The sequence below is a fragment of the Physeter macrocephalus genome, chromosome 8 (assembly GCF_002837175.3).
Source record: "Physeter macrocephalus isolate SW-GA chromosome 8, ASM283717v5, whole genome shotgun sequence".
Taxonomy (NCBI): domain Eukaryota; kingdom Metazoa; phylum Chordata; class Mammalia; order Artiodactyla; family Physeteridae; genus Physeter; species Physeter macrocephalus.
Genome location: NC_041221.1, coordinates 125232415 through 125251798, shown reverse-complemented (window position 1 = coordinate 125251798; position 19384 = coordinate 125232415). Strand labels below are relative to the sequence as shown.

The 19384-nt window shown below is 39.7% G+C and overlaps 1 protein-coding gene across 1 annotated transcript in view; it reads left to right on the top strand.

Annotated features, from left to right (window-relative positions):
* The window catches only part of FBN2 (fibrillin 2), a 224600-nt gene that overhangs the window by 146972 nt on the left and 58244 nt on the right, over nt 1–19384 (top strand). Inside the window, exons 21-32 of the mRNA XM_024120349.2 lie at nt 1557–1694; nt 2288–2338; nt 2814–2939; nt 5594–5821; nt 6649–6774; nt 11750–11878; nt 12655–12780; nt 14886–15011; nt 15471–15593; nt 15750–15875; nt 16192–16317; nt 17409–17531. Of these exons, the coding sequence (XP_023976117.1) occupies nt 1557–1694; nt 2288–2338; nt 2814–2939; nt 5594–5821; nt 6649–6774; nt 11750–11878; nt 12655–12780; nt 14886–15011; nt 15471–15593; nt 15750–15875; nt 16192–16317; nt 17409–17531 (1548 nt within the window). The remainder of the gene's footprint in view (nt 1–1556; nt 1695–2287; nt 2339–2813; nt 2940–5593; nt 5822–6648; nt 6775–11749; nt 11879–12654; nt 12781–14885; nt 15012–15470; nt 15594–15749; nt 15876–16191; nt 16318–17408; nt 17532–19384) is intronic.

Below are 19384 nucleotides of genomic sequence, written 5' to 3'. Positions count from 1 at the left end.
TTAAAACAATGAGACACCACTACACACCTACTAGAATGGTGAAAATCCAAAACACTGAGAACACCAAATGCTGACAAGGATGTAGAACAACAATAACTTATTCATTGTTGGTGGAAATGCAAAATGGTACAGCCACATTGGAGACAGTTTGGATGTTTCTTATAAAACTAAACATACTCGTACCATACACCTCAGCAATTGCACTCATTAGTATTTATTCAAATGACCTGAAATTTATGTCCACCCAAAAACCTGTACACGATATTTATAGCAGTATAGAGTCATTGACTGTAAAAAATGTACCACTCTGATGTGGGATATTGATAGTGGGGAAGGCTGTGTGTGTGAGGGGGCAGGGAGTATATGGGAACTCTGTACTTTGTCCTCAATTTTGCTGTGAACCTAAAACTGCTCTAAAAATTAAAGTTTATTTTAAAAAATGAAAAAAACAGTAAAGTAAATACTGTAGGAATAGGCTTTTTCTTTATTGTTTTCCAAGACTGTGACCACACTACGCTATTAAGCTTTGTTAAATTGCTTTATACATCACCTCAGGAGCTTGTCAAATGCAGACTCCTGGGCCACACATCTGGAAACTTATGAGTCTGCATTTTAACAAGAAGCTTGGTAGTGTTATGCACAGTAAACTGAGAGCCACAGTACTGCAAGGAAAACTTCACATATGATTTATTTTACCCAATGAATATTTGCCATGTCAACTTTGGATTCCTTTTCTCTGTTTCAAAATTGGTTTTTGAATGGGCATTTAAGGAAGAACTTAAATCTGATGTAGAAACATAGTATAAAAAGTTAGGAGTAGTTGCCTCTGGATGGTAGGATTACAGGTGATTTTTATATTTTCTCTGCTATTTCTTCAGGTAGTTTATCATAAACATGTGTTATGTTTTGAACTAGAGATAAGGCTATACATATGTATCATAGAAAGATGCCTGAAAGAAAATACATCAAATATTAGCCCTGGTGTGTCTTAATGGTGATTTTATAAGTGATGTTTATTTTTTTTATCTTTAAGATTTCTTTTTTTCAAATTATTCATCAAATAATTATCTTCGGTTGGAGAAATACTGGCTTCTCTCCAACAGAACGGAAATTGTGTGTGGTTTATTTGGTGGGGAATTAGGAGAGAAGGAGATTATTTGGAGAATGTTATTTGATAAAATCTTAAATATCAAAGTATCTGCAATAAAGAATAAGTCTTATGAATATTTTTCATACAAGTAATGATCTTATAACAGTAACGCCCTTTATTTGCAAATCCCAGTACGAAATCATGGGCAGTAGCAGCTGCTCCTAGAATACCCATAGATATAATTGTATTAATTATCATATTGTGTGAAATATATACAGTACCATATTTAATTTTCATGTATGTAATATGCTATATTTAAATGCATGTATGTGTAAATGTCTATAGAAAAGTTTTTTTAATAATGGTTTTGTTTTTTAATGCTATTAAATAATGCCTTTGGTGTATAGAACTGAGTTCTATTTTCTTCAGAGATGAGAGCTCCCCACTATTTCCTATTCCTTTTCAGACAGCCTGAAAGGGACGTGTTGGCTCAACATCCAGGACAACCGCTGTGAGGTGAACATCAACGGAGCCACTCTGAAATCCGAATGCTGCGCCACCCTCGGGGCCGCCTGGGGGAGCCCCTGTGAGCGGTGTGAACTAGGTAGGAGCCTGGCCAGCGGGCTTCTGGGCTTCTCATCAGAAAGCTTCTTCCTCAATAAGCATCTCTTTCTCTGTATATTTCCATCATGAGGAAGACCATAAGATCATTACCCTCCCCAACATGTTGTCTTTTCTGGTAAAATGCATTCACTTCTTGAAATATGTATTTGGTTTATCCTTTTACTATAAGCAGACCTTCTGAATAGTTTGGATAAGGAAGGGAATCAACTAGAATTTAGCTATGGGTGACTATCAGTATCCTCCAATATTCTTATTTGCATGTGTCCCGGGGGAGCATGATGTCTCTCTTCTCTAAATCTTTTGTTTACTTGTGATTTGGTTGACAGTGTGAAAACAAAAGGACATTGTAGGAAAAATTATGAGAATCTCAATATGGGTTAACACCAATGGAGTTACCACAGCATGTCATGTGCTCCACTGAATTGAACAGAGGGCAACTGTGGAGTCCTTTGCCTCTAAAGCCCAGATTGTGGTTTTTATTTAGTTCAGTTTAGATTCCATTATACTGTTTCTTGAGCTTAAAACAGTTGTGTTTTTTGTAATGAAGTAAAAATGTGTCCTTTGTTCTCACAGATACAGCTTGCCCAAGAGGGTTTGCCAGGATTAAAGGTGTTACTTGTGAAGGTGGGTGCGTTCTTGAATGACATTGTAAGTCTTTAGAGCAGTATTTAAAATTAACATTCACTCTCACTCTTTGGAGATATTTATCACTTTCAGAAACCTTGGAATTTCAATAAAAATACTAGATGTAGTCAACAAATGTTTTAGAATAATATTCTTAGGAAACAGCTTAGAATTTCCCATTTCTCCTCTTTATGCTGTTGGGTGAATTTTCGTGAGGACATCACTAGCCTTTAAGGCACAGAACAGCTGGCAAAGGTGTATGTCTGGGATGTGTTTTAGGGACGGGCAAGGCAGTGGTAGTTTTCACAGCTGGTACCCAGGAAACCTGGTGGCTTCGTTGTGGAATATTTCTGCTTAACTCAAGTAATAATCCACATTGTATTGCAGAATGAATATGCTATACAGGAAGTAAGACTACACCTGCTTTTGCTACTTGTAACATCTTTCTCTCTCTGCTTGCTTCATTTCCCTGCAGACGTTAATGAGTGTGAGGTGTTTCCTGGCGTTTGCCCAAATGGACGCTGTGTCAACAGCAAAGGATCTTTTCATTGTGAGTGCCCTGAAGGCCTTACGTTGGATGGAACTGGCCGTGTGTGTTTGGGTAAGTCCATGCTGTCTTGTGTTTTATGCATGAAACCAAGCATGAATTTTCTTATTTTTTTGGATAGTGGCCTGACCAAAACTATTTGGTCTATAGCTGGAAAACTTGCTTTAAGTGAGATATTTGGGGGAAACTCACCAGAGGATATTTTTAAAGTGAATGAATTTAAATGAAATGGTTTCTGTATAATACAGAAAGTTAGTACTACTCACAAATTTATCTCAAAAATGCATCTTCCCCAACTGAAACTCTGTACCTATTAAACACTAACACCCCATTTATCCCTCTCCTAGCCTCTGGCATCCCTGCTTCTACTTTCTGTCTCTATGAATTTGTCTACTCTAAGTGCCTCAAAGGAAAGGAATCATATGATATTTGTCCTCCTGTGACTGGCTTGTTTCACTTAGTGTGGTGTCTTAAAGGTTCATCCATGTTGTAGCATGTATCAGTATTTCTCTCCTTTCTCAGGCTGAGTGGTGTTCCATTGTATGTATGTACCACATTTTATTTGTCTGCTCATCTGTCAATGGACTCTTGGGTGGCTTTTACCTTTCGGCTGTTGTGAATAATGCTTCTATGAGCGTGGGCATACAAATATATTTTCAAGTCCCTACTTTCACACACACACAAAAATTATAAGTTTGTTAATCAGATATTTTAAGATGTTTAGTCTTTCACACTGAGTCAATAGAAGAAGAGAACTATGTATATTTAGAGCATAGAAGAAAAATTGGAGACTCGTGTTTGAAGTTAACATTTACCAGCCCATTGCAGCTATGCTCCTTGACAAGACAGTGGGGAAAGTCATGGCAAAGTTATGTGGCTTCTGTATGAAAACACTGACTGATCCTACCCCTTCCTTTACCATCTTCAGAATTTAAATTTTCTTAATGCTTTATTTTCTAAAGATTTTAAATAAGGAAGCTCTTTCTGTCAGCATTGTAATATAGAAATGCCTAGCTGGCTGTATTTTTTATCAGTGTTATTCTTGACTAAACTTAAGTCTCATGATTGAAAAAGAAACTTCTATTGATTCTATGTTGTCTCTGAACAATTTTTTATTTACTTAAGGGATTTTTTCCCAATATCTTATGAAACAGTAAGTTTTTAGTTTGTAAAATAACTTTACATAGGCTTGTATTTGAAATTTAAGCTTGTAGACAAAGTATGAGCAATGGTAGTATTATATTCCAAGATCTTCAAGGTATTTAAATAGGTATTCTAAAATTATATATTAACTAAGTATTCAAAAAAATATATATTAAAAATTATTCCAAAACTATATAATAAATATTTTTAAATTATTATATTCAAAGATCTTTAAGGTATTTTAAAAACAGGGATTTTTAAAATTAGTAGCAAGAAAAAAGTTTGCAACAGCATACAGTTTAGTTATTATGATTAACACAATTTCATTTTAAACTAATTTTTGACAGCCTATTTAAATTTGGATACAAAGTATGACTGTAAAATCATATGAAAAAAATCATATGGAATTGTTTAGAAATTATAATATCCAAAGTCCAATTATAAAGAAAACTTCTTTTTGGAGTTTTATTTTTAAATTATCTCCAAAGTTTAGAAAAAAGTAAAGTATCTTTTGAAGATGACAAAGTAATAGTATCAGTATGGTCAAATAACTAATGAAATCAAATTGCCTTCAGTAACTAAATGATGCTATATATGAATTTATATCATTGATTTTAAATTATCACTCAGAAAAATAAATTATCAGTAATATCACTCAAAATCATGCCTTTGTAATATTCTAAGAGGATATATCGGATTCTTCATCCTTGTACTTTGGTTAAATGCTTTTTTTTTTAACATCTTTATTGTTAAATGCTTTTTGTCACTACTTAAATTTTGCTACAGTAATTTACCGTGGCTGTGAATGTGAGAAGGTTTCAAGAGATTGGCATATGAAAATGGAAAATATTCTGAGAACAAAAGACATAAACTGCTCTGATAGAAGTTGATCTAAATCAGGAGTTCCAAACTCAGATGCTTGCAGGGGCCAAGCAGTTAACATAAATGAGTGAGGTGGTAATAAGGAGTAGTGGAGACTGCAACAAACTGTAAAGCACATGTACTATCCAGAGGTTTCCAAAATTAATATTTTAATTTAATGTATGTAAGCCAGTCAAAACATTCACAGGCCGTATGTTGACAATGTTTTGATTCCTGATGTAAATATTGATATGAAACTCAGTAGTAAAGGCACAGGATTACTCTACCAGGCTCTCATAACTTTTTACATACGTAATTCAACTGCTTTTTTTTCCCCACTAATCCCAGAATTGCTCGTATTTTAGTGGCCCTAAAATATGCTAAAGTTCATTTATTCTTTCTGATGTCAGTGATACGAAAAAAGGATCATAGCTGATGATAAGAAGGAATCTTATCCCAAGGGAACCTTTTCTTCCTGAAGGTGTCAGGTGAGAATTAGGTAATACTGAAGGAGAACCCACCTGTTCTCTCTTTAAATGACTGTCATTATGGTATCCATTTCAGGAGGTTAGGGACTCTGTCTCCTGCTCATTGGTGTGTCTCCAGGGCCTGGCCTCATCCCAGGGCCAAAGCAGATGCTTGGTATGTGAATGTTCAGTGCATCTTACAGCTTAATCTCAAACTGTGGTTCCCTCTCCCTGTAGATATCCGCATGGAGCAGTGTTACTTGAAGTGGGATGAGGATGAATGCATCCACCCTGTTCCTGGGAAGTTCCGCATGGATGCCTGCTGCTGTGCAGTCGGGGCAGCTTGGGGCACTGAGTGTGAGGAGTGCCCCAAACCTGGCACCAAGGAGTACGAGACCCTGTGCCCCCGGGGGCCTGGCTTTGCTAACAGAGGGGATGTTCTTACTGGGAGGCCATTTTACAAAGGTAACCGTCAGCAGCCCATTTGGTCCCTCTGCACTAAAGCTCACCTTCTGCATTCTCTGAAGATTGATTTTGCCTTAAACATTTGATTTCCCACTTAACTTTCTTTGTTAAACGAAACATGTGACCAGCCTTATGGCCCAGGAGTATAAATCACCTATACAAGTTGGTATTCAATACCAACTAAAAAAGACAGCTAAAAAAGACAGCTAATCTCACTTTTCTTACAGCCTTCTACTGTACTGCTGCTTTCCTCAGCACAGCCTGACGAGATGCAGCCCTGATGTTGCAAAAAGTTCTCTATCTCCCCTAAACTTTACAAAACAAATGGTCAGAAATAAAAGGTTCAGAACTGTTCACTAAAAATACAGAATCTTTTTCACAATTGACACTTCCTGTGTGGCATCAATGTAATCATTGCAAAATTTGATATCCCCCATTTTTACTTGAGTACATTCTTTTCTATCATGTTAGATTTTTAACTTAAAATGATGGACCTACCCTTTTATTTTTTAACATCTTTATTGGAGTATAATTGCTTGACAATGGTGTGTTAGTTTCTGCTGTATAACAAAGTGAATCAGCTATATGTATACATATATCCCCATATCGCCTCCCTCCCACCCTCCCTATCCCACCCCTCTAGGTGGTCACAAAGCACTGAGCTGATCTGCCTGTGCGATGCAGCAGCTTTCCACTAGCTATCTGTTTTACATTTGGTAGTGTATGTATGTCCATGCCACTCTCTCACTTCATTCCAGCTTAAGGGTAAGCTGGACCTACTCTTTTATATCAACCAGCTCTACATTCCAGCTCTGTTCTGCCTGTAGATATCAATGAATGCAAAGCATTCCCTGGGATGTGCACGTATGGAAAGTGCAGGAATACAATTGGAAGTTTCAAGTGCCGTTGCAATAGTGGCTTTGCTCTAGACTTGGAGGAAAGAAACTGCACAGGTGAGACTATTCTTCTGTTGTACTGGGTAAACCTTGGCTCTCTTTCTTTTGCTATTTGGAAGTACTGCCTTTAAAAGCCCATCTTCTCACTAGGAACATGTACATTGTTCTTTTCTTTTTTTTTTTTTTTTTTTTTTTGTCCCCTGCATCGTCAGGCGGACTCTCAACCACTGCGCCAGCAGGGAAGCCCCATTGTTCTTTTTATTTCCTTTTCCCGATGCCTAAAGCTTTCCACTAGCTATCTGTTTTACATTTGGTAGTGTATGTATGTCCATGCCACTCTCTCACTTCATTCCAGCTTAAGGGTAAGCTGGACCTACTCTTTTATATCAACCAGCTCTACATTCCAGCTCTGTTCTGCCTGTAGATATCAATGAATGCAAAGCATTCCCTGGGATGTGCACGTATGGAAAGTGCAGGAATACAATTGGAAGTTTCAAGTGCCGTTGCAATAGTGGCTTTGCTCTAGACTTGGAGGAAAGAAACTGCACAGGTGAGACTATTCTTCTGTTGTACTGGGTAAACCTTGGCTCTCTTTCTTTTGCTATTTGGAAGTACTGCCTTTAAAAGCCCATCTTCTCACTAGGAACATGTACATTGTTCTTTTCTTTTTTTTTTTCTTTTTTTTTTTGTCCCCTGCATCGTCAGGCGGACTCTCAACCACTGCGCCAGCAGGGAAGCCCCATTGTTCTTTTTATTTCCTTTTCCCGATGCCTAAACCACTTCTCCAGCAAACTTGTTGTGAGAGAGCTGCAAAAGAGCATGAAAATAATATCTGTGCTACCTACAAGAACAATGTAACAATAGGATTTTCAGAATATGTGAGTACTAAAGAATATAGCCATTAAATCAACACTTGTATAAACTTGACATTCTGTTACAAATTTTAAGGTTTGTAATAGAGAAGTTGTAACTTATTTTCGTCATCTGTGGACAGTTTTCTTAATATTATGCTTCAGTCACAATCCATATCCATACCCTTATCCATAGCCATACTCTTTAAGAAAATATACAAAAGTTCCAAGTTTTTCTATTAGATAATATAACAAATTATTCCAAACACTTGAAGAATGTCTCCAAGGTCTTATTTTCAGAACTCTCATTTTTCATATTCTCTTTGGAATTTTCCCTTTTCTCCTGCCCCCACTATGTGTTCATGATCTCCATTGAAGTGTCTCTCTTGACTTCTTCCTAGCTTCCTACTCCATACGATCCTACTGATTCACTCCTAGCCCTACCCAGCCTAGACTATCCCCTAAGCATTTCAGAACTATCCATCTGGTCTTTTGGAGTTCTGCTGTCTTGTCTTTCTGCCATGTCTTCCATGCTGATCCCTGACTCCTAACCCCCTCACCACTGTTTTCTCCATTCAGGGCTGCTGAACTTGGCAGGGAGAGCCTGAGAAAAGGTGACCGAGGTCCCTGCATTCACCCTCAACCAGGCCTTTGCAGCTGCTGAGTGATACTTGTATTCACCTCTTTACGTCCCTTAATAAATTTCTCTTAGCAGCACTTCTAAACCTCTTCTGACTTAACACCCTCTCGTATCGCTATTCATTCCTTTTCTTCTTTATTGAAGTCAAACCTGATTGCCAGGACACTTCTCACACACCCTCTTCTCCGGTATAAAATGTCCTTTTCCAGCCCTACTCTCTCCTCCACTTCCAGAGAAGGAAATGTGATGTTCTTCTGCAATTTTCCAGCGAAACTCTCTGCTTTCACTCTCCTTTCCTCTTTCTGCTCCAGACCCTTCTTAGCAGAGTTCACTCCTCTCTCTCTGGCATTTCCCCCTCTTTACCGGTTTCTTTCCCTAGACCTGTAAACAAGTGCAGAGCGTCTCCTCAGCCCTCCTTTTCCCTCAAGCTACCATGCTCTTTTCCTACTTTCACCTCTCATTCCTCTCTTTTAAGTAACCATTTGCTTTGTAGCCCCTGAATGCTGACCTCCCTCCTTCAGGCACATATATATACTCTTGCAAAACACCTTTGCCAAGTTCAAAAAAATCTTTCTCTCAGTGCATATTCTCCTTGACCTCTGGCCAACCCCCTCCTTGATTTTCTTCTCTCTTAGCTTCCATTGTATTTCCTGTCTCAGTTGTGCTATCATGACTATGAAGTTCCGTCCCTAATCTTCCCAGATTCTTCTTGCCTTTGGCATTTTCCATCCCTTGGGCATTTTCCAAAGTCCTCTGCTCTCTCAACATTCTGCCTCTCAGAATTACATCTACCATCACGCCTTTTTGGATGGCCTCTGTTGAGCTGACTCCTAGGTGCCATCTCTAGCTCTCTACTCCTCCTGAGTTCCACTCCTGCATTTCTAACTTCCATCTGGACAGTTTCTCTTTGTTTTCGTCTCCCTTTGTCCCATCCCCCTTCCTCTGCCTAGGGACTTCCTTGGATATATTAATAGTATCATTTCACTCAGGATTGAAGCCTCAGACTTAATTTTGGCACCTCCCTCTCCCAATAGACAAGTGAAAAAGTTATGTATATTCTTCCATCAAAATGGCTATTTCAAGTACTTGTACTATTTCTTCTACACTATTGCTGATGTAGGTTTAGCTCCTCAGGAAACAGATTGAGCAGAGATTAGCAGGCACAGAGGTTATTAGGCATTGGTCTTGGGAGGGACGGAAAGGAAGCAGAAGTGGGCTGTGATGCAGTCCCAATGTGGTCCTCAGCCCACCCGCCTCGGGAGCTCTGCATCTGGGAAGCACATCACAGTTGTCTTGAGTTAGGGCAGAGGGGCTAGGTGTTTATGTACCTGCACGATGAATCTTTGCATACATCTGCCCCAAGAAGGGGTGTGACTGTGAGAAAGGTCCGCTTAGCTGAGGCGCTTCCTGAAGATAGTTCTCACCTCAGGACTTTCTGCCAGCCACAGTCCCGACAACTGAGGGCAAGGACGTGTGAGTCCTTCCTTCTTGAAGGGGGACCTGGGCAGCACATCGCAGTCTCTACACTGCAGATTCCTCCAGCGTCTCCCACCCCAGTAATTTTCCAATTAGATCCTTCATTTTCACAACCACCAGGTTTTTCATCCTAAAGCAGGGCTTGGATTGTATAACTTCCCGCAAAACAACTTCTATTGACTTAGATGATCCTAGACCTAGATAAAGAAACTTTTCCAGTTCTGACTGCCCTGTTTTTGGTGTGAAATTAGCCAAGTCACTTAATGGCTCTGAAACTCACCTTGTTTATACTGTATAAGAGGGAAGTTTGTTGACAGGACTGTAGTGTTGTGGGATGCAATGTGAAAGGACAGTGGGACATGGTTGGCTGCCCTTCTTCACAGCATGTAAGGCCCATCTCTGCCCCCCACGCTGGTGCCCTCAGTCACTGTACCCATCTCACCTGTACTTGCACCCATTATCAGCCTCTCTATAACTTGATGTTCTCTGAAATGCATTAGTTTTCTTCATCTGTGCATTTTATCTCTCGCCCTTCTATTTATTCTACATCTTTAAAGTTAGAATTTCTATGCAACCTTCCAGGATCAGTTCAAAAGCCACTTCCTCCAAAATGCTAATTCTTAACAGCAAAGAGCTTTCACATATACTGCCCTCTTTATGAGACAAGAGCTGTTCTGAGCACTTAAGAAACATTGGTTCACTTACTCCTATGAGGCAGGTGCTTCTACATGCCCCATTTTACAGATAAAGAAACTAAGGCACAGAGAAATTAAGTGACTTTCCCAAGCCCCTACACCCAGAAGATGACAGAAGTGGGGTTTGTGCCCAGTCATCTGGTTCCAGAGTTCCTAATCTACACTATGCAGCTCCCACCACATCACATCAGCCAAAATCTGTCCCTCCTCTGCCATTCTGTGTTCTTCATACGGCTCTCATCACCAGTTCCTAGATACTGAGAGATAAAAATTAGGAGAATTAGTGTGCATATTATTACCTGCTTAATTGAATCAATCAATTTTGTTAAGACTTTTGTTTAAAAGAAAGTACCTGCATTTTTTCAGTATGTCCTGCAATTGGGAAAAATCAATAGAAAAAAAACAAAAGCTGGGAGAAAGCAGGGGCTGAGACTACCCCCCTGCCCGCCCCCTCAAGAGAACGTGTGCAAATTAGCCATTTATAAGTCCTGTGATAGAAAAACTTAAAAATTTAAATTCACGAGAATAAACAGATGCTGGCAAAAACATTTTTCCCACTCTGACAAAAATATTTAAGCAAGTCATGTTTTCTTAATCTTATTTACAGACATACTGCTCTATTGAAAATCTTGATTTCAGGAATGGGAGATTTCTCAGAGAATCCTATTTTTGAGAGTATAAGTGCTGCTAGTAAAGATTCTTATTTACTGTAGTATGTAAAAATTGACACAGGCAAAAGCCCATCATTATCGTTTGTTTTTAATTTTAAAATTAAATCAGTAGGCTCTTCCCTCTGAATATGACGCGGAAGCACAGTTGGGGCATATTCCACGGCCCTGCCATATAGGCGTGTTCTCCGGCTCAGGGTTCAGTGGTCGCACCTGCCTCTGAGGCTGTCTCTGTGGCCGGCTAGCCACCCCTGCTCAGAGGCAGCAGCCCTCACACGCCCGCACCAGGGGTGGACGTGGGCTAGTGCAGCAGAACCAGCGTGGGCTTTGCGTCGTGCGTGGGACTCCATCCATATGGCCACTGCTTCCTCGTTTGCCACCTGCCTTGGTCGGCTCATATCACAGCTGCTTGGTTCATCCTTTTGTTATCATTTCTAAGCCACAAAGAGAAATCCACAATTCCAGAATTCTTAAAGGCAAAAAGGGCCCACCTGCCCGTTGGCTGTGACAGTTTTGGCAGTTGGGGAAAGGAATGTGCCTGCAGCCCTGTCCCCCTCGAGGTGACCTCCTGAAAACGCATCCTTCTACGGCTCGCCCCTGCTTCCTCCAGCACCTTTGCTCGGAAGGCCAAATCTCTCTGTTCGTGAACACCTTCTCATCTCACTCTGGTTTTCTGAATTTCTTTTACACCCTGTGAACTAGACATTGACGAGTGCAGGATTTCCCCTGACCTCTGTGGGAGTGGGATCTGTGTCAACACGCCGGGCAGCTTTGAGTGTGAGTGCTTCGAAGGCTACGAGAGCGGGTTCATGATGATGAAGAACTGCATGGGTAAGCCGCTCGGGTCTGCAAACCGGTGTAGCACAGACTCCTTAGCGCGACCTTGGCCTGTCTCAGAGCTGTGAACAGCGTGCTTGGCAAGGAGCTGTGGCGAGAGAGAGAACAGATCTAAGTGTCAGACAGGAAATCCGCTCCTCGATAGCTCTTGGGGAGCCCCAGCCCCTTGGTGCCTTAATGGCAGTGAGATACTGAGTCTGGGTTCTGCTTATTTATAGAATCTGAAGTCACCACAGACTAACTGCTGAGGAGAGAGTCACTGAAAATGTATGATAGTGGGTGGTGACCTGCCAAATTTATATTGTCATGCGAACCCTATGTTCTTTTCCTTACTTGTGTGTTATTACAAACACTCTTGGCATTGCCCACCTTTTAGCCCATCGTTTGATTTTTAGCAACTTATAGGACTCACCTCATGGGATACAGAAAGTGATCAGTCTAAGAGTTTTCTTTCACTTTGATTAGAGATAGAGACATGTGGTGTCTGGAGTTTAGAGTGATATAAAGCGAATATTGTTTATTTTTACCGCTCATGAGCCTGCTCATTTCATACAAGTAAAAGCCTTGATGGCTCACTATCTTTTCAGAGTAGAACTTTAACCTTTTATCTACTGATCATAAAGTGAGGAGAGCGTTATCCCATCTCTTATTAACCCATCTCTCACGTTTGAGTCACAATGACCTCAGATAATGAATCTTTCTCCCATGCTGTGTGCGTGAACGTTTTTTCCTCAGAGTTCTTTAATGGCTCTCACGTTTTTACCTTTCAGACATTGACGAATGTGAACGTAACCCTCTCCTTTGTAGGGGTGGCACCTGTGTGAACACTGAGGGCAGCTTTCAGTGTGACTGCCCACTGGGACACGAGCTGTCACCGTCACGTGAGGACTGTGTGGGTGAGTTTGTCTCCTCAGCACATAAACCCTCCCAGTTCAACTGGTAAAGATTATAAAGATCAGAGGTCATTCTCATGAACTGGTTGTTTTTGGCCTGTGAAATCTAACAGATTAAAATTTGGGAATTCAGAGTCCATACATTTGGATTCAGGCTGTGTCTTTAGAAGATGCTTACCCCAGTTCCCCTCTTTTTCGTTACAAGAGCACCGGAAAGGACCCTGTGGGAGGGACCCTGTGTCAGGCCCTGCAGTTCCCTCCTCCGGGTCGGCTGGGATGGGACAGCTGCTCCCCTTGGAAGGGCTGCTCCCTGATAGTTTGCCTGTGCGCACACCTGTGCACACACCTGTGCACAAGAATCCACTCCGTGCCCCGTGTCAGTCCTCACAGGGTCTGCTCACCTGTGTGTGAGCTCACACGCTCCCTCCAACCCCCTCCTCACAGGAGCACTGAGGCCTCTTTACTGGCCCTGAGCTCGGGATGGGGGGCGGAGGATGTAGGTGCGACCACGGCTGGTCTTGAAGAAGCGTTCCATAGGCTTTAAAGCTTTGATTTAGCCAGGAAATGTTTTCCTCACAGTAAGTCTTTCTTGAAAGTGTAAGCAAATAAAACAGTTTAAAATAGACAGATCCCACACCCCCAAATAAAAACATAACTTGAGCACACCTCCCGACTACTCACGTATTTATTTATAACCCATATTTATATCGCTATGCTAATGATTAGGTGAATCTTAAATCATAGGCCAGACATTTAATTTATTTTTTTAATTTTTAATTTTTTTATTGAATGAAAGATTCTTTAAATTCTATCGTGCTTTACAATTCTCAGAAGTTTTGCATTCATGTTTTTGTATAATCCCATAATAACCCTTTTTTTTTTAACCCCTACCCCTATCTTGCCCCTCTGCCATTTCCTCTGCCCACTGGTAACCACTAGTTTGTTCTTTGTATCTGTGAGTCTGCTTCTTTTTTCAAACAGACATTTTTAAGGTGAATTTAAAGGTTTTAAATATTTTTAATTCCACTTTAATAGTTCAAAAGCTTTTTCACACAGATAATTACAGAATATTTATTCATGGTTGTGATACCAGTGATCCAGAGATCTGTTTCTAAGTTCAGTTTATTTTGCTAATTAATTTTCATGGGTTTTATAGCTGAAAAAAAAGTTCCCCTCAATGATATAATGTACATTATAAAATATGTATTTTTGCATGTTCAATAAAATAAATATTTCATGATTATAAACATAAATCTGCCACATCGTCTTCTTAGTAATTTTGAGAATTTGGGGTGAATTTCTTGTTATATCTGATTTTTACCTTAGATTGTGTTTGACAGGTAACTTGTGTGAGCAAGTGTCACTCTACCATTTTCTTGCTCTTCTCTTTTTGCATTATTAGTACTAGTTTCTTCCACAGATCTTTGCAGGCGTTTTTTTTTAAGGCATCTGCCCATCTTATAAGGGTTAGTTTACTTAAAAACAGGCAATATAATCTGTAATCCACCTATCCAGGACCTGTATACACAATGCCATGAAAACTTAAAAACTGAGGGCCCTATTTTCAGCCCCTCTGTTTTGTGGAACCAGCTGTCTTCCCTCAGGAACCTTCATGTTATTTAGACAACAGGTAACCATCCAATTAAGACCAGCTGAGGGTGCCAGCTAAATTCATAGATTAAGTAAATTCATAGATTAAGTATTAACAAGCTTTATTTCTGGCATGTGCTAGGTGGATGTGGTCTAATGTGGTACTCACTAGCCACATGTGGCTATTTAAATTTTATCAAAATTAAATAATGTTAAAAATTCAGTTCCTTAGTCACAGTATCCACGTTTCAAGCACTCAGTAACAGCTATGTATTGGACAGCACAGATATGTAACAGTTCCATCAATGTAAAAAGTTCCACTGGAGAGCACTGTTGTAGATAGAACTAAGAGAAATATAGATTCTGGCATTTTCTTTGAATTGCTGCAGGAGACCATCTTACTTACCCCTGAAGTAAATAAAGCCCTTTGGAGACCATTGCTCTGATGCTGCATGTTCTTGATAGTTTAAGTGGTGTTGTGATTTCATAAAACATTAACTCTGTGTATCTTTTTATAGATATTAATGAATGCTCCCTGAGTGACAATCTCTGTAGAAATGGAAAATGTGTAAACATGATCGGAACTTATCAGTGCTCCTGCAATGCTGGGTACCAGGCCACACCAGATCGGCAGGGCTGTACAGGTAAGGGTAGGCCAGGCAGGTCTGGAAGTTGTATTTCTCAAGTCAGTCGAGGAATGCTTCTGGCATGGAATATATAATGATGCCGATGGGAGTCCTTTGTCCTAAAAACAAATCTAAGAATGGGGGCAGATGCCATGGTTTGGTGGTTTTGCAGAGGAACCTCTGGTTTTATAATAAGAAACATCCTATATTTCTCTCTCTATATATATTTCATCCTATATGGTATATCTGAGTTCTTTAATCTTAGGTTACTGGAGCTGGATGTCAAATGAAATGCTGTCTGAAAGGAAGTGAGAGGAACTAAGAAAGGCTAATGTTACAATGATCAATCAACATGAATAGTGGGGAGAAAAATCCAAAGCCACTGAAGCATCGTCTGCTTAAGGAGTAGAAAAACTCTCTCTTTTTTTTTTGAAGGAAGTATCCCTGACAAGTAACGTGGTGGCAATGTTTTTACAGATATTGACGAATGTATGATAATGAACGGAGGCTGTGACACCCAGTGCACTAATGCAGAAGGAAGCTATGAATGTAGCTGCAGTGAAGGTTATGCCCTGATGCCAGATGGGAGGTCGTGCGCAGGTACAGGAAGGAAAACACACAGACTTTGTACATCTGGTTAATCTTATCTTACAAATCTGGCTCCACATATTTTGTGTGGAACTGGATGAAAAAAAATGTATGAGCTTAATAAAAGTCACCCTTGTTTTTCATTTGATTTTGATTTTGTATCATCAGATATTGATGAATGTGAAAATAATCCTGATATCTGTGATGGCGGGCAGTGTACCAACATCCCTGGAGAGTATCGCTGTCTGTGTTACGATGGCTTCATGGCTTCAATGGACATGAAAACATGCATTGGTGGGTACCATAAGAACAGGATAAATATTTGTGTACAGTATGCACACACACATGCACATAAGAAGAAAAGGCTTTTTTGGTTATTTTTAAAATTCAAACCACTGTATTAGAAGATGTGAAAGTCGAAAAGGAAGAATTATTTGAAAAAAAAATCCTTAAAGACAATATATTTATCTGTAATACTGTGTCCTGCAAATACATTATATTTTAAACATTATTTGTGTATCTCATTAGTATGCTATTCAGTTTAAAAGATAGCTTTTGAATTACTAGAATAAACAAGTATTAACCAAGGTGTTGAAAATCAATTTCCTAGACGTGAATGAATGTGACTTAAATTCAAACATCTGCATGTTTGGGGAATGTGAGAACACCAAGGGATCCTTCATTTGCCACTGTCAGCTGGGGTATTCAGTAAAGAAGGGGACCACAGGATGCACAGGTAGGTCTCAAGCTTGTATCCCCTGTGTTTCAGCTTCTTATATTTCAGAGGTTAACCTTCAACATCATTTGTTCCCTGAAATTTCTTGTACTTTCACCCACACCAGGTTGTGACAGTTATGTAATGAGTAACTGGCCCAGAGCACATATGATGCATTTGTCTGTTCTCTGTGGTAGATGAGCACGGTCTCAGCTACCAAGCTGCAGACCTGGCTGCGTGCTTGGTCACGGAGTGGGAGAATGGGTGTGGAATCTGACCCCCATGGTTCTCATGTGCTCCTGATAGCTCCTGGGGCAGCGTTCACTTTCTCCTGCCCAAACAGAAGATATACATAAGGAAGAAGCACCAAAAGACCTGGAGGAATTCCAGGTGTTTGCTGAGTTTTGCAGTTCTTTTAAACTAACAAAAATTAATCTAAATTTATATTTAGACTCTTTTCCTTCCTTTCTTTCCCCCATCTTTTTCTCTGCTCTTCTCTCCTCTCTTTCCATTTGCTTTTGCCTTCTCTTCTCCCTGCCCCAATTTCCTCCCTTCGCTTTTTTTCTTTGTTCACCCCATCATTTTATCTCTTATTCCTGTTCTCTACTAAATAGTTTTAGCCTATTGAAGGGCAGATGGGGGTTGAACTCTCAAGGTCAGTGCTTTGGGCCAAATGTCCATCATTTCTCAAGGCTCTCGTGTGGTATTTTGCTCAAGCCAGGTGGTGGGTGACTTAGACTGCAGCCTAGGCCTTAAGCTGACACCTCCAGGAAAGAGCAAGTAATGAAAGAAGAACTCTGCATGTTCATATGTATGTGTACAACATACACAGACACTATATACATAATACTGATAAAATCATCTGGTCATTTTCCAGATAACATTTCCAGTGATTATTTTTATATGTTCTGGCTGGCAATTTCTTTCAGGGAAGGCCTTGTTTGATTTGGATCATGAACGTCCAAATCCTGTTGGAGTCTAAACATATTAAAAATAAAAGTGACATTAATGTTTTCTCTGTGTTTACTTTAAAATTTTGCCTATACAGAAATCTCTTGGAAGTAGAATTAACTAGGTTGTATCTTATCTTCATATTAACTACGGTTTCTCAGATGTGGATGAGTGTGAAATTGGTGCCCACAACTGTGACATGCATGCCTCATGTCTAAACGTCCCAGGAAGCTTCAAATGTAGCTGCAGAGAAGGCTGGGTTGGAAATGGCATCAAATGTATTGGTGAGTATTTTGCAAATGTAAATAACCTTTGCTAAGACACAAAATCCCTAGAGGCTCTTCTTTGCACAGTTGTTAACCTACATACTTGAATAGGAACATGCCTCTTATTTTCATTTATTCTCTTGAAAATTAAAGGCTGTCTTTCGTTGCAAGATAATTCTTGCCTAAGAGTTTCCTTTAACTTTGGTATAAATGATCAAATTACAACAGTATGCCTTGGCATCTGCTTTTTAATGTGGTGTTGTTCAGTAAAAATTATTTGATGTGCAGCCAGAAATCCAAACAGCTGTAGGATGAAACATGACTAATATATTTTTCCAGTTTTTTCATAGAGTAACAGTGAGATTTAAAACCCAGTGAAATAAATGAAGGGAATGAAAAGATTTTTTTCAGATAACCTAGGTCTATAGTAAGTGGTCAATACCAGCTTCTAATAGAAAATAGAATTCTTCTTCCAGAGAAATCTAAATGTTTTGGATTCCAAGAAGCCAGATTAGAAGGAGAATGTGAAGGCAGTTGCCATTCTCCAAGTTTTATAGTTCTTGACCAGAGTCTAATAAGTCCTTTATAGCTGTGAGGCAAGGAACTGGATTTTACCCTTGACGTCATTCATAGTGCTGCTTGGTACGTTCAGTGTTTTACATGCCTCAACAATAAGGCATGTTGCAACTCATAAAAATTATCCAGGTCTATTTAAAATACAAATTAAAGCAAGCAAAACTGACCTCCCTATGATTACTCATTCAAACCTGATAAGCCTGCAGCAAGAATTAAAGGATAATTTTAAGATCTTTTATTAATAATATTAGTTAATTTGAATGTACTTTCTTACCTACTCAATTGTTTTATACTTGTCAAATGTTTATGAGCTGACTCCAGAATTTGAGTTAACATTGTTTTTAAATAACTTAGCTAAGGAAGGTTCTCTCATGGTGTCACTAAGTCCACTAGCTACCCACTTGAGTCCAGCCATTTTTCTATCATTAATCTCACAACTTTTCAGCTACATCCCCATTCCCATTTTTCTAGTCCCATTTGTTTACTGGTTTTCTCTCCTCTAGCCTCCCTTTTTTTGTGCTTCTTGTCCATCTATCACTCTGGCCAGCTATCGAAAAATAGCCTGCCGCTAATACAAAAGATTTAACCATGTCCAGGCACCTCTACTCCAAAATGGCATCCAAATCCATCCACTCCTTTCCATCTCCATCCCCCTGCTCTTGTTGCAACCGTTCTCTCTCTCAATCTGCCCCCCACCCCAGCCCTTTCTCTCTGTTAGCTGCTACAAGAACCTCCTCATATGTTTGCTTACTCCCTCTCTGGTCCTCTCGCAATCCATTCTCCACATTGCAGCCAGGTAGATTTTTTTAAACCATGGATCTGATTTCTTCACAATTGTCATTTTAATCCATTGAATTTAGGATAAAATTCGGCTTCCTTCACATGGTTTACAAGACCCTATGGCATCTTCCCACTATCTCTCCAGCTTCACTTTCTTTCATCCTTGGTCTCCTACATTGTGCTTTATCACTCTGACCTCCTTTAATTTTTGTCACATCAAAGCTCTTTTCCTTCTCCGTGTTTTTATACGTGCTGTTCCCTCTGCAAGGAAGACCCATCCCTACTTCTGTTCGCAGGTCAACTCTTGCTCATCCTTCAGGTGCAAAGTTAACTAAAATTTACTTCCTCAGTGGAGCTTTCCTAATTCCTGCAATCCAAATTAGACACCCTTCTTATTTCCTTATACCTTGTAACTTTTCTTCATGGTACATGTATAACAGTATTTAATTTAATTTAATTTTCTGTATTTAACATCTGTCTTTTCCACTAGACTAGGGGCTCCATGAGGTCAAGAA